Here is a 19671-nt window from a genome sequence, read left to right on the forward strand (position 1 = left end):
TGGCATCCGTAGTAGTTGCGCTAACAGACTTTTTAGCTCAGCAGCACAAAGGAACTTTTAGAAGTGCACAGAGGAGCAAATCTGAAACCAATTTCAAATGGTTTTACAGGACGGCCAGTGCCGGCCTACATGTTGGAGCATGTTTAAAGCATTCTATTCAAACCAGAGAAACCGTTTAGCCACTGAACATGTCTGATAAGGAGGTACTTTTAGTAAAGGAAGCTATGTTACTGCTAAAGCTAACACAGGAGCTGGTCAGAGGACGAGGACTCAGTGTCTCAGACACAAGGTCTTTCAGCAAAGTTGAATAAAACAGCCGTAATCCGACTGATTTATGAAGCTAACTTGGAGCAGCGAAGTGATTCTGTAATGTTATGCACACGGATTTAGTTTCAGAAAGAACTGAAAACAGCTCCACTCTCCAGATATTCAGGATAGAGTGAGTCAGGCAATCAGTGTTTTTCAGTAGCACCTTTCCACCATTTCTGAGTCTAATCGTTCTGGCTAATTTACTCCCAGCTCCTTTCTCACTGCAGGTTTGTTTTTTCCCCAGATTGCAAGCTTATATCGGTCCACTGGCTTGATAAGGTTGGCACCCACCTGACTGCCACAGCTGGTCCCACAGACCACCTAGATTATTGTCCTGCATACAAGATCCAACTAGTTTTTAATCTCCCCATACAGATTGTTAAAAAATGCACACAGCCTTTTATTTCACAAAATAAACTTCTGAGAGAAATCATAATGACTAGGGCCTAATATAAAAAGATTTTATAGAAATGGTTGTTGCTGACATTGTACTAGATTAAAATGATTTAGTAAACTAATTTACAAAGTATGACTAAAGAAAGGAATAATAATGAAACTGCTCTGCTCCGAGTAGGCGCCTGATGGATGAGTGAGAAATGAAATTTGGTCTTGCAGCTTCCCCGTGATTTAGAGGAGCCTGCCCTGAGTGACTCATATACATTTTTAAAGATTACACCCTTATTCTCTGGTCTGGTCTACACAGTTGTCAATGTACCCATAAATCTGACTGAATAGTATGCATAAAATCATGAAACACCAAGTTAGAGCAGCTAATTCTTAATATTGCTTTAATATTGCCTATATGTATCAAGGGAACTCAATTTTCAAAACATAGAGTTCACTTCTCAGTCTGTACAGTACGTTTTTTATTTTCTGTATATCACTGTTGTCGTAATAAAACCTCATATCTCCATTTTTGTCGATTTTCAGTTTTTGACATAATCTTAAAATGCATGTTGGCCTCTATATTCTGTATAAATGTCGTGAAGGATGGAGCAAAATATATGGCCAAATTTGACTTGATAAAAAGTCTGGCTCCTTTGACTTACATTGAAAGTAATGTAAGTTTTTCCCTTCTCCTGTAAAGTTACCATTTTGGAGATACGAGGTTTTGTTCCGATAACAGTGATATATATATATATATATATATATATATATATATATATATATATATATATATATAAACAACATTAGGTTAGCCCCACCCATTCACACTAAAGGTATGACGAGTGTTTAGGCTTGGACTGCTTCAGACAGGACAGACGTTCAGAACAGGAAAATTCATGCATTTCACACTAAACTACTGTGAATAATTTCACATCTTCACCACTCAATTATGCTGAAATTTTGAAAAATTGGTGGAATTTTCCTTTAAGCAGAAGTGGCCCATTCTTTAATATCACTGTTACATTACCTTCATGCATATTCATGTATAAAAGTAACCTAATAGTGACATAAAAGAATAGACACCCGAAGCATTTAATGCTTCAAAAAGCTCCCTCAGAAAATTATTACATTAGTTATGAATACACTACCTGATCCCAGAGACTTTGTTTTTGTTTCCCAAAGAAAACATTTTTTTTCAGATTTACCACAATTTTATCATTAACAGCATTAAATAAAAAATATGTCAAAAGATTCCCCTTTAATACTAAACTTTGATTTAGCCTATATTCAAATGTACAGTATGTATATAACCATTTTATTTACAATCCAAACCCACCAGTGAGCCCATAGGCATCTTTTGAGCTTGAAATGCAATGTTGATGATGGTAAAACAGCAATAAATCTGAAAAAAAAACATGCTGGGGGTACTATCCTGCCATAAATAGATTTTAAATGCCTTTTCAGCTGAAATCTTATCATAATTAGGGTAAACCAATGTCCCAGGCATCAGGCGGGGTGCTAATAAGCATTTTATGTAATAACTTTCTGTGAGGGAGTTTTTAGAGGTATTAAGCACTTTGAAAGTCTAGTTCATTTCACTACCACTGTGAAAAATTCTGACTAATTTTCTCTAGAATGGAGCATTTAATATCGAACCACTCTGAATGACGGAGTTTACATCATAACCATTTAATTACGCATAATATAATATAATATAATATACATCTTCTTCTAAGCCGCTTCTCCTTCTGCCTGCTGGAGCCTGTCGTAGCTGTCATTGGGCGAAAGGCAGGATACACCCTGGACAGGTCGCCAGTCCATCGCAGGGCGGACAGACAGACAGATACATTCTGAAGGGTGACCCTTCATATCTAGTTAATATATTCAAGCTTGAAAGCCGCTCATTACCCGGCGGGCCTTTGACATGGCATTGACTGAACTGGATTGATTTTTTTCTGGTGCCTAGCCTGCTGAAAACGATCATTAGAACCATTAGGAACAAAACCTGGTGTTTTTGCTTTCTAATGGTCATTGACTTAATGGATACCTATCCTGTAGGACACCTTTTGACCCCATTAGGAAACCATCAAATGCGTCAGTCAGAGGTCACCTGTTAAACCATTAGAATCCTTAGGGCTCTGTGGTAACAACCCTGCTGGACAACCAGCGCAGGCCACCATCCACCCCAGTCCTCGCTGGTTCTACTGGCATCAACATGTTAAGCTGCATCGCTGCTGACCAGCAGATCAGCACCCAAAACACACGTGCTACGGTGTTTTTTCTCTCAGGGCAGCACATTACAAAACTCCCAGGAACCAACAGACATGGGCTGCTTAAAGCTTTCTATCTTTCTATCAGCAGGGCTCTCTGAACGCTTCTGTTACTGCTTTTCGAGTAAAGAAAGAAAAAAACCCTCCCCTGACCACCGCTGCCCTCGTGGACGCGCCCATTCTGGCCGCAGCGTGGGGGGAGGCCTAACCTGAGAGCGGGGCGCCCCCCGCAGGCCGGCGGGCGGAGAGCAGTAGTACAGTCCGGGGACGGCCCTCCGCTCAGAGAGGCGGCCACAGCGGCAGCGGCGCTGCTCAGCCAGCCAGCAGGCAGCATCGGCGCGGACGCGGACACGGAGCTCTCCGCTCTCTCAGCGCCTCTGCTCAGCCTCGCTCCGCCAGCCATGAAACAGACGCTCCTGGACCTGATGAGGATGAGTCGGATCTGCCGGATGGCGCTGGCCACTTGTTTGGGATCGTGCATTCTGGTCATCTTTTATTTCCAAAGTATGTTCCAGCCAGGTAGGAGACCCCCACTCTCTCAGCACCCGCTCCGTGATGCTCCGGTTCTCCTTTGTCGCTGCCTAGTGTGGAGTAATGTGGTCAGTAAGTGATGAGAGGACAGAGACTGCCCTCTCTCATCTGGTCACTGCTGTTAGCTGGTTCTGTTAGCTGGTCAAGCGCTGTGGCTGACCGGTGTGAAGGCATTTACGGCGATGTAGCTTCACATAATCGCCGCAGACACACACTCATCTCCCCCGGCTCGTTCATCAGCGGAGCTGCGGTCCTGACCATTCACGGTCAGTCTTTCCATTGAAGCTGCCTGCGCTGGCTGGACGCTCTCGTTCGCAGCTCATAGGGAAACGACCAGAACCTCTCAGAGCTCGGACATACACCTAGGGGGTTCTGTAGTGAAGGGACTGGTTCTGTTTAGAACCATGAGTTGGAAGCATGGTATGAATGAGAACGCGTCTAAGGTTCTGTGTAGTAGCTTCTAATAACGGTTCTTCTGTTAGGCTTGACATTGTAGCTCCAGCAGAACCACACACAGCACGTTCTCCACCAATCTGAGGAGCCAGTTCTCCATGCAAAGACCCATTTAGGCATGAAAACGGTTTACATAGAACTAAATAGAACCATTGCTTTCAGTGGAGAACCGTATGCCCCTTTTTTTATCCGGGTCGTTTCAGCTTTTCTGGTTTTTCCGCGGCGAGGAAACGAAACGAGACGGCGTGGAAACTTTCCCACCACACACACAGCTGTGGGAGTGAGTGCGCGCCCCCGACTCGCGCGCGTGCACGAGCGCGTTGCATGGAGCAGATCAGCGCAGGAGCAGCCAGAGCGCGCAGGTGTGGAGCTCCACACACGGCCCGCCGTCTTTATATGCGCAGATTACAAGTCATGTGCAGTCAGAGAAACCAGCGCAGAGCATTTCTAGCGGCAGTTCTGAGCTCACCTAATTATCGCTTTAGTACTAGTACTAGTATTTTAGTAGTAGTACTACTTTTTAACAGCTTCAGTAACACAGTAGAAGGGGAGTGCCACCAACTTTTCAAAGTCGTTGCACACTTCATTTACGGAGCCCTGTCGGTGACATCCTGTATCAATGAAAAATAATGCGTGGCCACGACTTAGTAAGGCGTGGGAACGAGATCCTAATGCGTGGCCACGACTCAGCAAGCCACAGTCTCATTCCCACGCCTTACTAAGTTGTAGCCAGGCATTAGGATCTCGTTCCCACGCGTTAATAAGGCGTGGCCACGCGTTATTTTTATTTATACAGGATGTCACCGCGTTTAAGCCACAGAGAAGCCCAGAATCTGAGTCTGGAGAATCAGCTCTGAACATGTTATGGTCAGAATTGCCGCACTAACGCTGGATATTCTTTATTATTTTCATTATTAGTATGTATCAGATTAGGCTAGTGTAACAACATGTAGTCACGTAAGTGTGACCATTTACAGCCCCAAAGACTGAAATAGCAGCCTGCAGCCTTAAGGGGAATTCCACCGATTTTTCAAAATTGCTGCATAATTAAATCAATAAGATGTAAACAAAGTCATTCAGAGTGGTTTGATGAGAAACGCTGCACTGGAGAGGAACGTACTGATTCTGACTCACTTTACAGGGGTGGTGGTGATAGGAATGAAGGGTTTTATTAACTACCAATAAGTAATAATTATACACATTTTAATTACTGCCCAGAGCCACCAGTGGTCTGGTTCCTATCACCACCACTGTGAACAGTTCTGACTCGGCTAGCTTATCTAGAACAGCACTTTTCACATCAAACCACTCTGAATTACTTTATTTACATCTTATCCATTTTTTTTTCACGCAGAAATTTCTTGTGTGAGATGATATCTACTTAAGCGCCACCCGCAGTCCGTTCAGGCTGTTTTTCAGGCCAGTAAGTCTAAAGAGAAACATGAATATTGATGTCAAGTTTGCCCATAAATTTTAAGGAGAACACTGCATTAGATTATATTTGCCGTGTCCAAGCCTTTCACAGCTGTATACCTCCAAAAGTGTGTAAAAGACTTACTTCATACAAGTAAAACAGGTTGAGACCAATGAGTGTGGGCGTGTGTGGGTGAGTTAGGAGCACTACCGGCTTGTGGAGGTTCCCACGAGTCAGTCCCTGTAGCTCTGCACACCTCTCTGTGTATTTGTGGTGGGGATCAGGCCTGCTGCCCTCTTGCTTAGAGTGCTGTGAGCTCATGGACATAGAACAGGTGTCTAGTACTAGACTAGTAGAAAGGCTCCTGAAAGTATGCGACTGTGTGGAAAGGATGAGAGACATCTCTGTCAGTGACTCACTCAGTTTAGTCATTATTTCTAAGCTCTTGTGGTCTGGTTGTAAAACCTGTTTTGCTTGCATGTGTTTAAACCTATTAACTCTGAGCTTATTATTCAGTTTTTAATTTTTAGTGACATTAAAATTAAGAGTTATCTTAACTCCTTAAAATCCCATGCTTATTATGTACTAAGGCGTATTATTCAGTAACTATAGGGACTTCAATGCAAACTCAATGAGCTATCCTTAGGTTTCAGAAGTGTGGAATAAAACTTCGGGCCCCGGTCAAAGCTTTCAGAAACTAACGTAGTCTAATAAAATATGGTGTAAAACTGACCAGACCTCTATGAGAACTGTCTAGATGTGGTTCTGATATTCTAATGAGAGTGCTTGATTGACAGTGAGTGAAACAGGCTCTCCATGTGCAGGTGGAGTTTAAAACCGTTTTGCATTTGGTTGCATTTGCATGGCAGCAAAGAAAGAAAGGTCCTTGTTTACTTTACAGCAGGATGTGCATCCAGGGAATGCTGTTACGGACAAATGGAGGAGTGAACGAATGAATGGATGGATGAGAGGCAGACAGACAGACAGATTTGTTGGCTGGTTCACTCAGTTGTAAGTTTTTGCTTGGTGGTTAGCTTTCGTTCGATTATTAGCTTTCGCTCAGTTGTTAGCTTTTGAATAGTTGTTAGCTTTCACTAATTTTTGTTAGCTTTCGCTTGGTTGTTAGCTTGCACTCAGTTGCTAGCTTACAGTTGGTTGTAAGCTTTTGCTCAAGTGTTAGCCTTCAGTCGGTTGTTAGCCTTCGCTCGGTGGTTAGCTTTCGCTTGGTTGTTCACTGCTGAAAAACTCACAGAAGCCTTTATTCTAAATGCCTAATGGAATCTATACAGGAAACTTGTGGTCTGTGTTGAAAAAAGTCCAGTTCCCATTAGAAAGCAGAACCATTAGGTTTTGATCTTTGTTTCTGTTGGTTCTCTTTCAGCAGAGTTAGCTTTCACTCAGTTGTTAGCCTTTGCTTGGTTGTTAGCTTTTGCTCAAGTGTTAGCACAATTTTGCTAAAGCTGTGTGGGCCGGTGAAGCCACATCAACCCTGTGACCGGTAAGTGTGCTGCTAATGTAAGCTTTACTCAAGACTGTACTGCCCAGTTTACATTGAAAGAGGAATTATCATGAAATTAAACAGCGATTGGAAAGTTATACGCATGACATACTTGCTAAATGTATATTGTGTGCACAGAAGAACGAAATGATCTTAATTAGAAAGACAACTGGAATTTAGGTTCCCTCCAACATGACTTACTTTTTAGTAACTACTGTCAATTATTTGGTTATGTACTTTTGAGTGATCATTTGAGGTTTAGGTGGTTAAGATCTTCTTCTATCTTTCATTCTTCGTGCTGGAGCTACTGTGTCTTCTCCCTCAGCTGTTGAGCTCACTTCTACAGACATGCTTGCGGGCATGTTTTATGCAACCATCTCCCCCACTGTCTGATTAATATCCTATCAACTGTGTTTTTAAAACCCACATCTTCCTCTTCCACTGCAGAATTTATTCCCCTTCCAGACAAGTGCCATTTTGACCTATTTGTGCACTCTAGCCTTGAAACATACCATGAAACACACACATACACACACACACACACACACACACACACACACACACACACACACACACACTCACTCCCTTTAAGTGCACCTGAGCGTCCATGGCAACCACCAGCATTGAATGACAAGGCTGACCTCATTTGTTCCAGAGTTTTTATGCTATCCGTCTCTGCGTGTCAGAGAGGAGCGAGGGATGAAGGGAGAGACGACAGGAGGGCACGGAGCAAGGGAAAAGAAGTGGTCACTTCAGGAATGTGTTGGGGGATCTCTAAATTCCTCAGGCTTTGTAATAGGAAGCTGAAATGGAAGCATGTCACCTTGTGGCGGAAGCTCCGAATCCTTCTGATGATTCCGATAAGAGAGGCTTTCTCTTTCTCTTTGGCTGAGACTGTTTTTAAGGGTGTGTTTACTTTTGTAGTTTGGTTCCCGTAGCTTTCCAGCTTTCATATAGAGATATTTGACATCAAACCAACAGATGTAAACAAAAGTCATAAGGATAAAAGAGTCAAAAGTGATTGGACAAATTGTGGGATGTACATTTGACAGTTTAACAGTAACTGGGATATTATCCAACAAACGTTCTGAATGCTGTTCTCTAGCTGAAAGAAGACATTACCAATTTTTTAAAAATTTGCACATAATTCAAGAGTCAATGAGATGTAAACAAAGGCACTCAGTGTTTTAATGTGACGTGGTTAATTGTAGAGAAACATACTGGCTCAGATTTCTTTACAGTGGTGCTGATAGGAACCAGGGGTCGCAATGTCTACAGCACAAATATAGACATTTTATTTGCCGTCCAAAACCACTGGTGATCCTACATGTGTCTAATGAGTTTTTATAATTTAATGTTAAAATAGGTCTAAATGTGGAAAAAAAACCTCTAATCTGCCTCATAACGCCATAAACCCATGAATGAATATAAAAATATAGGTTTAAGGTCAACATTTAATCTCAAATCTGTCATAAAACAATGTCTCAGACATCAGGCAGTGTATTCAAAAGTATTTCATGTGAACTTCAACTTTCTGTGAGGGAGCTTTTAAAGCTTCAAACTCCTCCGACGCCTGGTTCCTATCACCACCACTGTGAACATTTCTGATTGGGTATGTTTATCTAGAACTGCACACTTTTCACACCAAACTGCTCTGAATGACTTGTTTACATATTTATGATGGAATTAGAAATTTAGAAAAATCCAATAGTTAGAAAAATCTGTGAAATTTTCCTTTAAGCGAGCTTGTGGGGTTTATGTATGCCGAAAGCCGTGAAAAGTCGAGAGCAATCATGTTTTTTTCCATGTTGTGAAGTAGAGTGTGAAAGAACACTTGAGTGTCATTACTGCCTTAGAAAAAGATCAAAAACCTGGCATATTAATATTTAATATGTCTGTGGTAATACAGTCACATTTAGGCGCCCCGGTCGTATTACATGTTCTGTTTGTTTTCTAAGTGAAAATAAGCTCTACAGAGAACACACTTCTGCACATTTTAATGCACAATTACTGTTTATTTGCTGAATTTAACAAATTGGGGGGAAAAAAACATAAAATATGGCCTGTGCAAAAGTTATGGCACATTTTTATTTTATGATTCTTGCCAATATTTTAAACTCATAATAAATGGAAATTGTGGACAAAATTAGTAGAACAAATGCCATATTCATATATTGTTTTTTGTCAAGGATATTTAAGTTTTTAACTTCACTTACCGTCTGACTGTAAACGTGTATATTAAGTATTTTATAATGGCTTTGAATGTGCCTCAGCCATGTTTAAAGACTGAAACTGCCCGTTTGGTAATTTACCCATTCATTCGAGTTCATGTAGAGATGATAAATGCCTCCATGTGTTGAAACAAATCAAAATTAAAATTCATCTGTTGCAGGAAAACATAAAGCTCTGCAGAGTGGAGATGACTGTTCGTTCCGTGTTTGTTCCGTATTGCACAGCATTTCAAACAAACGGCATCATAGTTCGTTTGGAAGTGGTCTAAGACTGACCTCCTCAGCAGGTCTCGGTCTGCTTATTTGGCAAACAAAGGGCGTTTTCACACTTGTCCTGAATACTTGGGTCGGCACCCAGGACTGATTCTGGGCTCATTTGTGGGAGGGGCTTGTTATTGCTAGCTTGCTTTCACAACAATTCCATCTGAAACGTGGACCGATTGCACAATTCCATATGTCACTTTCCTGCAGGCAGGTTTGTAAAATAGTAGGCACTAGCTTCAACTGTTTGCTTTCTATTATTATTTTTAGATATAAATCAAATCAACCGGCAAAGACAGCACTTTTTGTCCCCAACAGTCCTTTCCTGATCTCAGGAGGACCAGAAATTGGTTCTCTGGACCACTCTCGGCTTTCACACTTGACCAAACGTACTGAACATGCGGTCCTGGGTTTGGAAAAAGCTCTAAGTGTGAAAACGCCCAAAGGTTTGCGTGCCAGCATTTCTAACAAACAACACTAACAGAGTTGTCACGCCAGGGTTTGTTTTTTTCAAACCAAATCTGACAAGTCTAAACACACTCTAAAGAAGCTTTCACACCTACCTTCCTCTGACTTTTCCATTTGGTCCGAACCAAATTAGCAGGTGTGGAAGATGCCTTGGCCCATGGACCAGTACAAAATTTGGTCCCTCCAAAAGAAATGGTCTCAGTCCAGATGAAACTGAATCATGGTTCAGTTTGTCTGCAGCGTGAAAGCACATTCACACTGGATCACACAGGATCGGATTTCCAGACCAATTACAGGAAAAAGTCAGCTTGGAAAAAAAACAAACAAAACAGCGGTATAAAAATGCTGAAAATTACACCTTATTTTCTGCAAGGATTAGAGAGAAAAGATATTCGTTGTTTTCCATTCAAACAGAAAAGGCTGCCCTTTGATGACGTAGGTGATGACGACAGGATGCAGGTGTGTCATACAGCATTCTTTAGTGCACTCAATGAATATCAGTGTGAAACCAAAAGTAACCGGATCAAATGTATTCAGTGTAACAAAACCATGAACCTGAAGATTGGTTCAGACCTTGGTCCGGACCTTCGAGTGTGAAAACACCCTAAGATAACTGATGCTCTGTTCTTAATCTATATTTGCTTTTTTTGTTGAGTTGGCACTGGTCCAATTCCCAATACTGAGCTGATGTCATCATAAAATGTAGGACTAGATATCACTGGGAAAAAAGGAATGAATCTGGTCTGATACTGTGACCAATCTAGCCTGAAAAGAGTACAGAATTGATTGTAGTGTCATAAAACAAAGTAAAGTAGGTTTCGTGATGACATCAGTGAGCATGTGATTATGTCATGTGATAATAATAGGGTTGGGATAGAAGCAGATCCACTGAACTAAACCAGTGGGAACATGTTATAGTTGGAGTGGCAGGCACCTGTGTATATTTTGTTTTTGAGGCCAAAATGTTATTTCAAATTAAACATATTCATAACTATTTCATGCAGTAATTTGAATAAATAAACATTATGCGATTGTTTGCATTTTGTTTATTTATTCAATATTAGAAAACAAACAGTGCACCTTGGCTGTAACACAAATGCAATGTTCGGGATTTAGAGAGAGCAAGCAAACCTGCAAACCTTATAAACAGAGCCATAGAGGACAAGAGAAAGTAACCAGACCGAGCACAGTAAAGCATTCTCCTCTGCTCAGTTCATGAATGGAGAGCTGCAGGTGTGCTTAATACAATTGGGGGTGCAGGTGATGATGAATGCAGTAACTGTCAACATCTCATTAAGTGTAACGCACAAGGGGGTTTGTCCTAAGTGACCTCACAACCCTTATGTTAGCAGTCGGGAGTGCAACAGGACAAACCACCTGCCAAACATGAGTGGAGGCCTCAAGGGCAGAGCAACTGAGAGTAGAGAGAAAGGGACTCAAACCTTCAATCATCATGGTGCCAGACCCAAAATAAGAGCCAAAAACCTCCCTACTTTTTTCTCACCCTCGTCTCTTCCTAAACTTGGAGAGTACCACACTCTTTATTTTTTTTAAATACTTATGCTCTAGAACAACTAGAGAAAAACAGACTCGAAACTCGAGACAGAACACGAGATTACCGGCAGAGCAATGTGCTCATTGCAGCGTGAACTCAAGACTGAGTGCTGAGCAGTGTGTGAGCTGCATAAGTAGGTTGTCTACGGCTGCAACTGCTCATGCCTAATTACTCAGTCCTGGCTCTCTGACCCCTCCTAGAGGCTAGAGGTGGCCTAGCAGGCTGTCTAGACATTACATAAAAAGAGACATAGTATGACAACAGAAAGAAAAAAAAAACATCTAAAGACTGCAGTCTTTTATAGAAAGCTAGTGCCCTGACTCAACAGAACATAAAAAATAATTAAAATATTGGCTTAGTATCAGTCGACTTTCAAGGTCTTGGTATCAGTATCATAACAGAAAGTGGTATTGAGCCATATCTCATTTTTAGAAGTGCTGATAGATAGCAAATAACTTGTTCCCTCTTTTTTACATTTCATAATCATTTTACTTCTATACTGTGTTGGATATTTCTGAGTGAAATGCTGTATCAGAGGGATAGATGATAGGTGGGGGTGGTGGGAGGTGAACGTGAAATATGATATTATTTATTATATTATTTTTCCCCACTTGCTGGTGCACAGTGATATAATCAGTCAGATGTTTTAAATGCAGAGCAAACATCACATTTTTTCCTAGAGCATAACTAGATAACAAGAATTTTGTCTCTGAAATGATATGATAAAAATGGCTTAATATGACCAAAAACAAAAAAGATCCGTTTTGATTTCAGGTTGGCCCGAAGGCGCACAGCAGTGTGTGTAATTTGGATGCTTCAGATTGTTTAGAAAGAATGAAAGCAAATACTATGTTTCTTTTCTGGGCATGCAGTTGGTGTCTGGTTAATGTCTACAGTGCTGGGTAACGTTGCCTTTGGTGTATTTTTAAGGGAAGAAAACAGAACAAAACAGTCAAATCAAAATAAACAGTTCAGCTTTGTTAGCCGAGAGTACAGAGGAAGCGAGAGCTCTTTACTGCAAATCATCCAGTGTTAATACCATCCAGCACTGTATGATGCACAGTATGTCAACAACAGCAGTGATGTAATGAGAGTATGTAAGAAACCAGCCGCTGTGAAGAGGAAGTGGCCTCCAGATGATGGTCCGGCTGCACCTTCCCCGAGTGCTGTGTGTGTGTGAGAGTGTGTTATTGTTTTGTTTTTTCTCTCTCTCAGTGACGCTGGTGTGTATGCAGGATGTCCTGTTTGTATGATCTTGTTCTCCCACTGGGAAACTGGAGTTCACTGAGCTCCTGAGAGTGACCCATTCCTCACTAATGTCTGTAGAAGCAGTCTGCAGGCCTAGGGGCTCGGCTTTATACACCTGTGGCCATGGAAGTGATTGGAACACCTGAATTCAATTATTTGGATGGGTGAGCGAACACTTTTGGCAATATAGTTATAGTGTTTTTTGTGTATATAAAACCAAATAAACTTTGTAAATGGATCTCAGGGGAAAAATGAAACACAAGAAAATGTTAAGATATTGGCCATTTAATAGTGCTGCTATTGGAACGAACCCTTGTGTCTGCCATTTCTCAGTTTTTGACATAATTTGAAAATTGTTGCCTGTGTGTGTCATAATGAATACAACAAAAGAAATGGCCCAAAATTACATGGAAAATGTCTGGTTCCATTGACTTACATTAAAAGTAAAATGTTTTTCTTCTCCTGTAAAGTTACCATTTTGGAGATTGAGGGTTTTAATCTGACAGCAGCGATGTTTTATATATGTATTGCCATCACGGTGGTGTGGTGGGTAGCGCTGTCGCCCCACGGCGAGGAGGGCCTGGGTTCAATTCCCCGGCCGGGTGACTGGGGTCCTCTCTGTGTGGAGTTTGCATGTTCTCCCCGTGTCTGTGTGGGTTTCCTCCAGGTTCTCCGGTTTCCTCCCGCACTCCAAAGACATGCAGTCAGGCCAATTGGAAACACACACACAGTCCAAAGACATGCAGTTGGACATGCTAAAGAGGGAGATTTTCTGTGTTTGAGTGGAGATGGCTGCTGGTTTCATTGCTGTCTTCTTTGTCCTCTGTTTGTGTGTGTGTGTGCGCGTGCACGCGTGTGTGTGTGAGAGGAAGCAGTGTTTGAGCAGTAGCCAGAGGCAGTCTCATTGAGGCCTGTCTGTCTGATTTGGCTTGATAGACTGAACTGGCTGGAATTCATTACTGGTGTCAGAGACACACACACACACACACACATACACCTTCATTAGCTATTGTAGTATCTGCATCACATTCATTACCACAGTGCCCTAAAACACAGCCTGTCCAGATAAGCATATGGCTCACACACACACACACACACACACACACATATACACGCAGTATAATAAGGTGAGAGGCATGCTGTGTGTGTGTGTGTGTGTGTGTGTGTGTGTGTGTGTGTGTGTGTGTGTGTGTGAAAGAGAGAGATAAAGGGTTTACAGATGTTGGAGGTTTCTTCTTTAGCTCATTAGGCGCATTAAGCTGTGCTGCAGCTTGCTGCTTCAGGAGAAACCGCTCGTTAATGATGGAAACCAGCTCAAGTGTCATTAGCTGGGCAACATCTGGACACCAGCCATATAGCTGGAAATGACCTGCTCAGAAAATTCAGTACATAACCAATTAATTACAGTGTTTACAGTCTTGCATGTTGTTGAAGACAGAATTAGCATTAGGGGTGGAAATGTCACCGCTCAAATCAATTTGATTAACGTTCTTAAGGAAACGATTTAACGTATCATGGAATTTGATTTCATTACTCTGAACAAATGTAACTAAAAGAACCTTTTATACAACAGTGATATACAAATGACAAGCGCAGTTTACATGGCGCTGATCTGATACAGAGGATCAGTATTGGCAGAAGGTGCTGGATAGGATATTATAATATATATTTTAAATAAAGAATGAATTCGATCCCATTGTGTCCCAAATCTGGCTTAAAAACAGCACAGAATTGCTTGTGGTTGCTTGCAAAATGTAAAGTGAAGTCATGTTATAGTATTAAAGTCATGTGATAACCTTAAGGACGGGGTAGTAAAGTGAGCACATTCATTATAGTAAACAAAAAATAAAAAATCAGAATGTTAATATCAACGGCTGCTTAAGATCTTCTTATCAGTATTAATATTGGCAAAATAAAATGTGATATCATCTCTAAGAATACCATAAATATTTGGGTTTTTTTTTTTTGGCTATTTATTAAGTTTGATAATAGCTTGAGAATGAGCACATTCTTTATTGAATACTATTACATTCATATAATATATATAGATAGATATAATTACACATAGAAGGTCTAATATTCCAAAATCAGCGCAGCTGAGATTTAAGGCATCATGCATCAACGTATTTATACCCCTAATTAGCATAATAGGGATTATATTTTGCATTGAAACCTATTCCATAATCGCCCTGATTCATTCAAGCTTCCCACATTTTTTCACAGTCGACCAGTTTTATTAATAACTAGCCTAATAATTTCACACAAACATCTTATATGCCATGGACTGATAAAACCCACAGAGACCATTTCAGTTCATTTCAGCGGCGACTACTAATTCAGTTCATTCCAGTAGCACAGATGTTTAAAATGCCTCCTGTGTTTAGGCCACCTTGCTCATTAAACTCATGAGCAGAGGGATTTGACTGTCAGCGTGGGCTCTGGGATTGAGACGCAGGTGTGTTTACGGATCTGTAGGCACAGTTCATGAGGCGTATGGGGAGAATTGGGCACATGCTTCGCAATCCAAGCAAATTACCATTCAGATTTGCCTTCCGGGGGTCTTTGCTGCTTGATTTCTCTCTCCAGCTCTGAGCGCCTCCTATGTATATGTGAGTAATGAGCGTGTGTGTGTGTGTGTGTGTGTGTTATTTGTGACTTGCTGTGTCAGCCGGCTCTGTTGTGTTGTACGGTCATTATGCTGTGAGTGCTGTGCTAAAGTGGTTATTGATAAGCATTGATTCCGCTCTCAGGCTGTAGCGCTGCACTGCTAACGGGCAGGCTGGGCTTTAACCACAGTTGGGCTTCATCGTCATCAAACGCAGCCGAGCTCAGCTCAGCCATGCCCATATAACCTCAGAACCAGATGTGCTGCATGCACACACATACATACACATCAACTAACTGTCCATCTACAGGGTGGACCAAGAAGGTACAGAGACCACCCTTAATTTAATTAGTTTAGACTTTCTGTGACCCAAAATGTCCAGCAGTCAAAGCATTGTCATGTGGTAGTACACAGTGTGTGTATGAAGAATAAGAACAGCTGGTTTTGAGAAGAGCACTGTTGGAGTGTTTAGGTTCTATAGCTGAACTGATGTCTGTCTATCTTATATATATCGGATGCGAAGCTGCCTGTGTGTTGAATTTGGTAAAAGAACAAGCTATTAATCAAGTGATGAGGAATTTTAGAGGCCTATGTGGCAACCCTGTCTCACATACACACTATGTCAGAGCATGCAAGTCCCATGTGTCAAGCACATCTTGATCTGGGCCTGACACAATCCTATCCGGCCCACAAAGTATTTTAATTTAAGAGGCCATGAGGTGGTTGGAATTTTATGGATTGTTTTTTTTGTTTGTTTTTTTTTTTTTTGAGATACAGAGTTAATTATCTTGTTAAGTCAAGATAATAAAATTGTAACCTTGAAGGAACTAATTGCTTACATTGTTATCTCAAGATGTATATATATAATATATAAGTGTATTATATATAATATAATATATAATATATATAAGTGTATCTTAGGATAACGAGTTATCTTGAGATAATGAGTTATTCATCTTGTTATCTCAAGATTGCAATGCCGAAAAATAATAGCAACAGCTCATGGCTTCTGTCCATCTCACAGTGCGCTGCACTACAGTCCCCAGCATGCACTGCAATGTAATGTGTGCTCTGACTCTCCTACCTCAACAACAATCGGACAGCAGTTACACCTCAGTTCCACAACAAACACACAAGCTGGATTTCAGCTGCAGTTCAACCAATATAAACACCTAACATCAGCTCAGCAGCTCAGAAATCCAGCTCAAGCATTTATGAACTTGCAGCAAGGAAAGGATGGTAAATGTCAAGTTCAAGCAGGTAGGTAGGTTTAGAAGACTGAGCTACTGGGGACATCTCAAATTTGGAATATGTCAAGTATTCATGTAATATTTCAAGGTCTGCTAAAAGTGCCTGTATTTTACTGCTGAGGTTTTTGTGTGTTTTGAATAAGCAATGGCCATTTCGGGTCATAGCACAAGATTAATTGAAAATGAAATAAAACCTTTTTTGTGGTCCAGTTTTTTTAAATAAAAAAAGAAGATTTTTTAAATCCGGCCATTTTAGTTACTGCATTTGATACCCCTGATGTCAGTGTTAGAGAACTGATTCAACCTGATAAAAACAACAGAATTAGTAGTGAATTGTTTCATGGAAACGCCAGGGTGCATAACTAGCAGAAAACTGTGTGTGTGTGTGTGTGTGTGTGTGTGTGTGTGTGTGTGTGTGTGTGTGTGTGTGTGTGTGTGTGTGTGTGTGTGTGTGGTATGGGGGATTGTGTGTCTCAGATCATATATCCCTCTTAAATTTCCACTTTCATTCTCATCTGTGCTCTCTCTCTCCCCCTCTCCCTCACTGTCTCCCTCTCTCTCACACATCAAATAAATGATACATTTTCCATGGGATTAGTTTAAGGTGCTGTGTTCTCTGCAAGCAAGCAAGCAAAAATTATTTATATAGCACTTTTTACAACAGGTGTTGTCACAAAGCAGCTTTACAGAACAATCAGTATTACAGAGAGAAGAGAAAAGAGAAGAAAAGAAAATCCGGGTCCGATCCCCCATGAGCGCCGCCAGCGGCGACGGTGGCAAGGAAAAACTCCATAAAAGAGGAAGAAACCTTGAGAGGAACCAAGACTTAGAAGGGGAACCCATCCTCCTCTGGTCGACACCGGATAGCAAACATTATTAGTATGAAGTTTTATAGTAAAGTGGGAAAAGAAAGATCTGAGGGTGACGACTGCACAGCGCTGAAGCAGTTTGTAGCAGCTGTAAACATATTTACATTCTGGAGTCTCTCCTAAACACACGCGTCACAGATCTTCAGTTTTAATCATTTTCTCCTTAAATGATGGGATATAAGTTTTTAACTGAAATAATCTTCTCTGAGGTCTTTATGTCTGTTACAGGAGGAGAGAAAGTGCTGCTCTGTTTCTGTTTGTCCTGAACTGCGTTGATTACATACTCGTTCTTCTCTGGGCCTCCAGTGTTTTTTATGGTGCCTTTTTTCTATTTCTAAACTGTGATCACTCAGTCTGTACTTTGTTAAGATATTTCTTTCTTTGGGGTTTTTATTTCTTATCAGATAATCTACTAGTGTGTATTCTCTCTTCATTCTCTCTCTCTCTCTCTCTCTCTCTCTCTCTCTTCATTCTCTCTCTCTCTCTCTCTCTCTCTCTCTCTCTTCATTCTCTCTCCCTCCCTCTCTCCCTCTCTGTCTCTCTCTTGCTCTCACTCTCTCTCTCTCTCCCCTCTCTCTGTCTGTCCCTCTCTCTCTCCCCTCTCTCTGTCTGTCCCTCTCTCTCTCTCTCTCTCTCTCTCTCTCTGTCTCTCTCCCTCTCCCTCCCTCTCTCTCTCTCTCTCTCTCTCTCTGTCTCTCTTTCTGTGTGTGTGTGTGTGTGTGTGTGTGTGTGTGTGTGTGTGTGTGGCTCGTCTTCCTCTGTGTGAGTGTGAAAGCCCAGCTGTTAATGGTCCTCAGGGAAGAATAATATGTCACTATTCACACCGGGGCTGAACGAGCACACCTGTCTCATCTCTCTCTCTCATCGATCTTCCTCTCTTCTCTTTCACAATCTCTTGATCTTTCTCTCTATCTATCTATCTATCTATCTATCTATCTATCTATCTATCTATCTATCTATCTATTCTTTCTTTCCTTCTCTCTACTCCATCTCTCTCTCTCTCTCTCTCTCTCTTAAAACCTCTCACACTTCTCTCTCTCTGTCTCTCTCTCTCTCTCTCTCTCTCTCTCTTAAAACCTCTCACACTTCTCTCTCTCTCTCTCTCTCTCTCTCTCTCTCTCTCCCTTTCTCTCTCTCTTAAAATCTCTCACACTTCTCTCTCTCTCTCTCTCTCTCTCTCTCTCTTAAAACCTCTCACACTTCTCTCTCTCTCTCTCTCTCTCTCTCTCTCTTAAAACCTCTCACACTTCTCTCTCTCTCTGTCTCTCTCTCTCCCTTTCTCTCTCTCTTAAAACCTCTCACACTTCTCTCTCTCTCTCTCTCATCGATCTTCCTCTCTTCTCTTTCACAATCTCTTGATCTTTCTCTCTATCTATCTATCTATCTATCTATCTATCTATCTATCTATCTATCTATTCTTTCTTTCCTTCTCTCTACTCCATCTCTCTCTCTCTCTCTCTCTCTCTCTCTCTCTCTTAAAATCTCTCACACTTCTCTCTCTCTCTCTCTCTCTCTCTCTCATTCTCTTAAAACCTCTCACACTTCTCTCTCTCTCTTAAAATCTCTCACACTTCTCTCTCTCTCTTAAAATCTCTCACACTTCTCTCTCTCTCTCTCTCTCTCTCTCTCTCTCTTAAAACCTCTCACACTTCTCTCTCTCTCTCTCTCTCTCTCTCTCTCTTAAAACCTCTCACACTTCTCTCTCTCTCTCTCTCTCTTAAAACCTCTCACACTTCTCTCTCTCTCTCTCTCTCTCTTAAAACCTCTCACACTTCTCTCTCTCTGTCTCTCTCTCTCCCTTTCTCTCTCTCTTAAAACCTCTCACACTTCTCTCTCTCTCTCTCTCTCTCTCTCTCTCTCTCTTAAAACCTCTCACACTTCTCTCTCTCTCTCTCTCTCTCTCTCTCTCTCTCTCTCTTAAAACCTCTCACACTTCTCTCTCTCTCTCTCTCTCTCTCTCTCATTCTCTCTCTCTCCCTTTCTCTCTCTCTTAAAATCTCTCACACTTCTCTCTCTCAAAATCTCTCACACTTCTCTCTCTCTCTGTCTCTCTCTCTCCCTTTCTCTCTCTTTTAAAACCTCTCACACCTCTCTCTCTCTCTCTCTCTCTCTTAAAACCTCTCACACTTCTCTCTCTCAAAATCTCTCACACTTCTCTCTCTCTCTCTCTCTCTCTCTCTCTCTCTCTGAAGCTGATCTGTCGTGTTTCAGTAGCTGGTGAAACTCTGTAGCAGCTGATAAAAACATATTCATGTGTGCTGAAAGCGAAAGACAGAGGGAACACAAAAGAAGGAGAGAAAGGGACAATGAAGAGTACGAGAG

At 41.4% G+C, this 19671-nt stretch overlaps 1 protein-coding gene across 2 annotated transcripts in view; it reads left to right on the plus strand.

The window, feature by feature from the left end:
* The first annotated feature begins 3263 nt into the window (after positions 1–3263).
* Positions 3264–19671, plus strand: part of chst11 (carbohydrate (chondroitin 4) sulfotransferase 11) — an 88166-nt gene continuing 71758 nt past the window's right edge. Inside the window, exon 1 of one of the 2 annotated variants that reach the window (XM_017698903.2) lies at positions 3264–3485. In XM_017698903.2, coding sequence (XP_017554392.1) covers positions 3368–3485 — 118 coding nt within the window. In that variant the 5' untranslated portion in view covers positions 3264–3367. The remainder of the gene's footprint in view (positions 3486–19671) is intronic. The other variant, XM_017698905.2, reaches the window with a different exon arrangement.

Source organism: Pygocentrus nattereri, chromosome 1 (genome assembly GCF_015220715.1).
Source record: "Pygocentrus nattereri isolate fPygNat1 chromosome 1, fPygNat1.pri, whole genome shotgun sequence".
Classification (NCBI taxonomy): domain Eukaryota; kingdom Metazoa; phylum Chordata; class Actinopteri; order Characiformes; family Serrasalmidae; genus Pygocentrus; species Pygocentrus nattereri.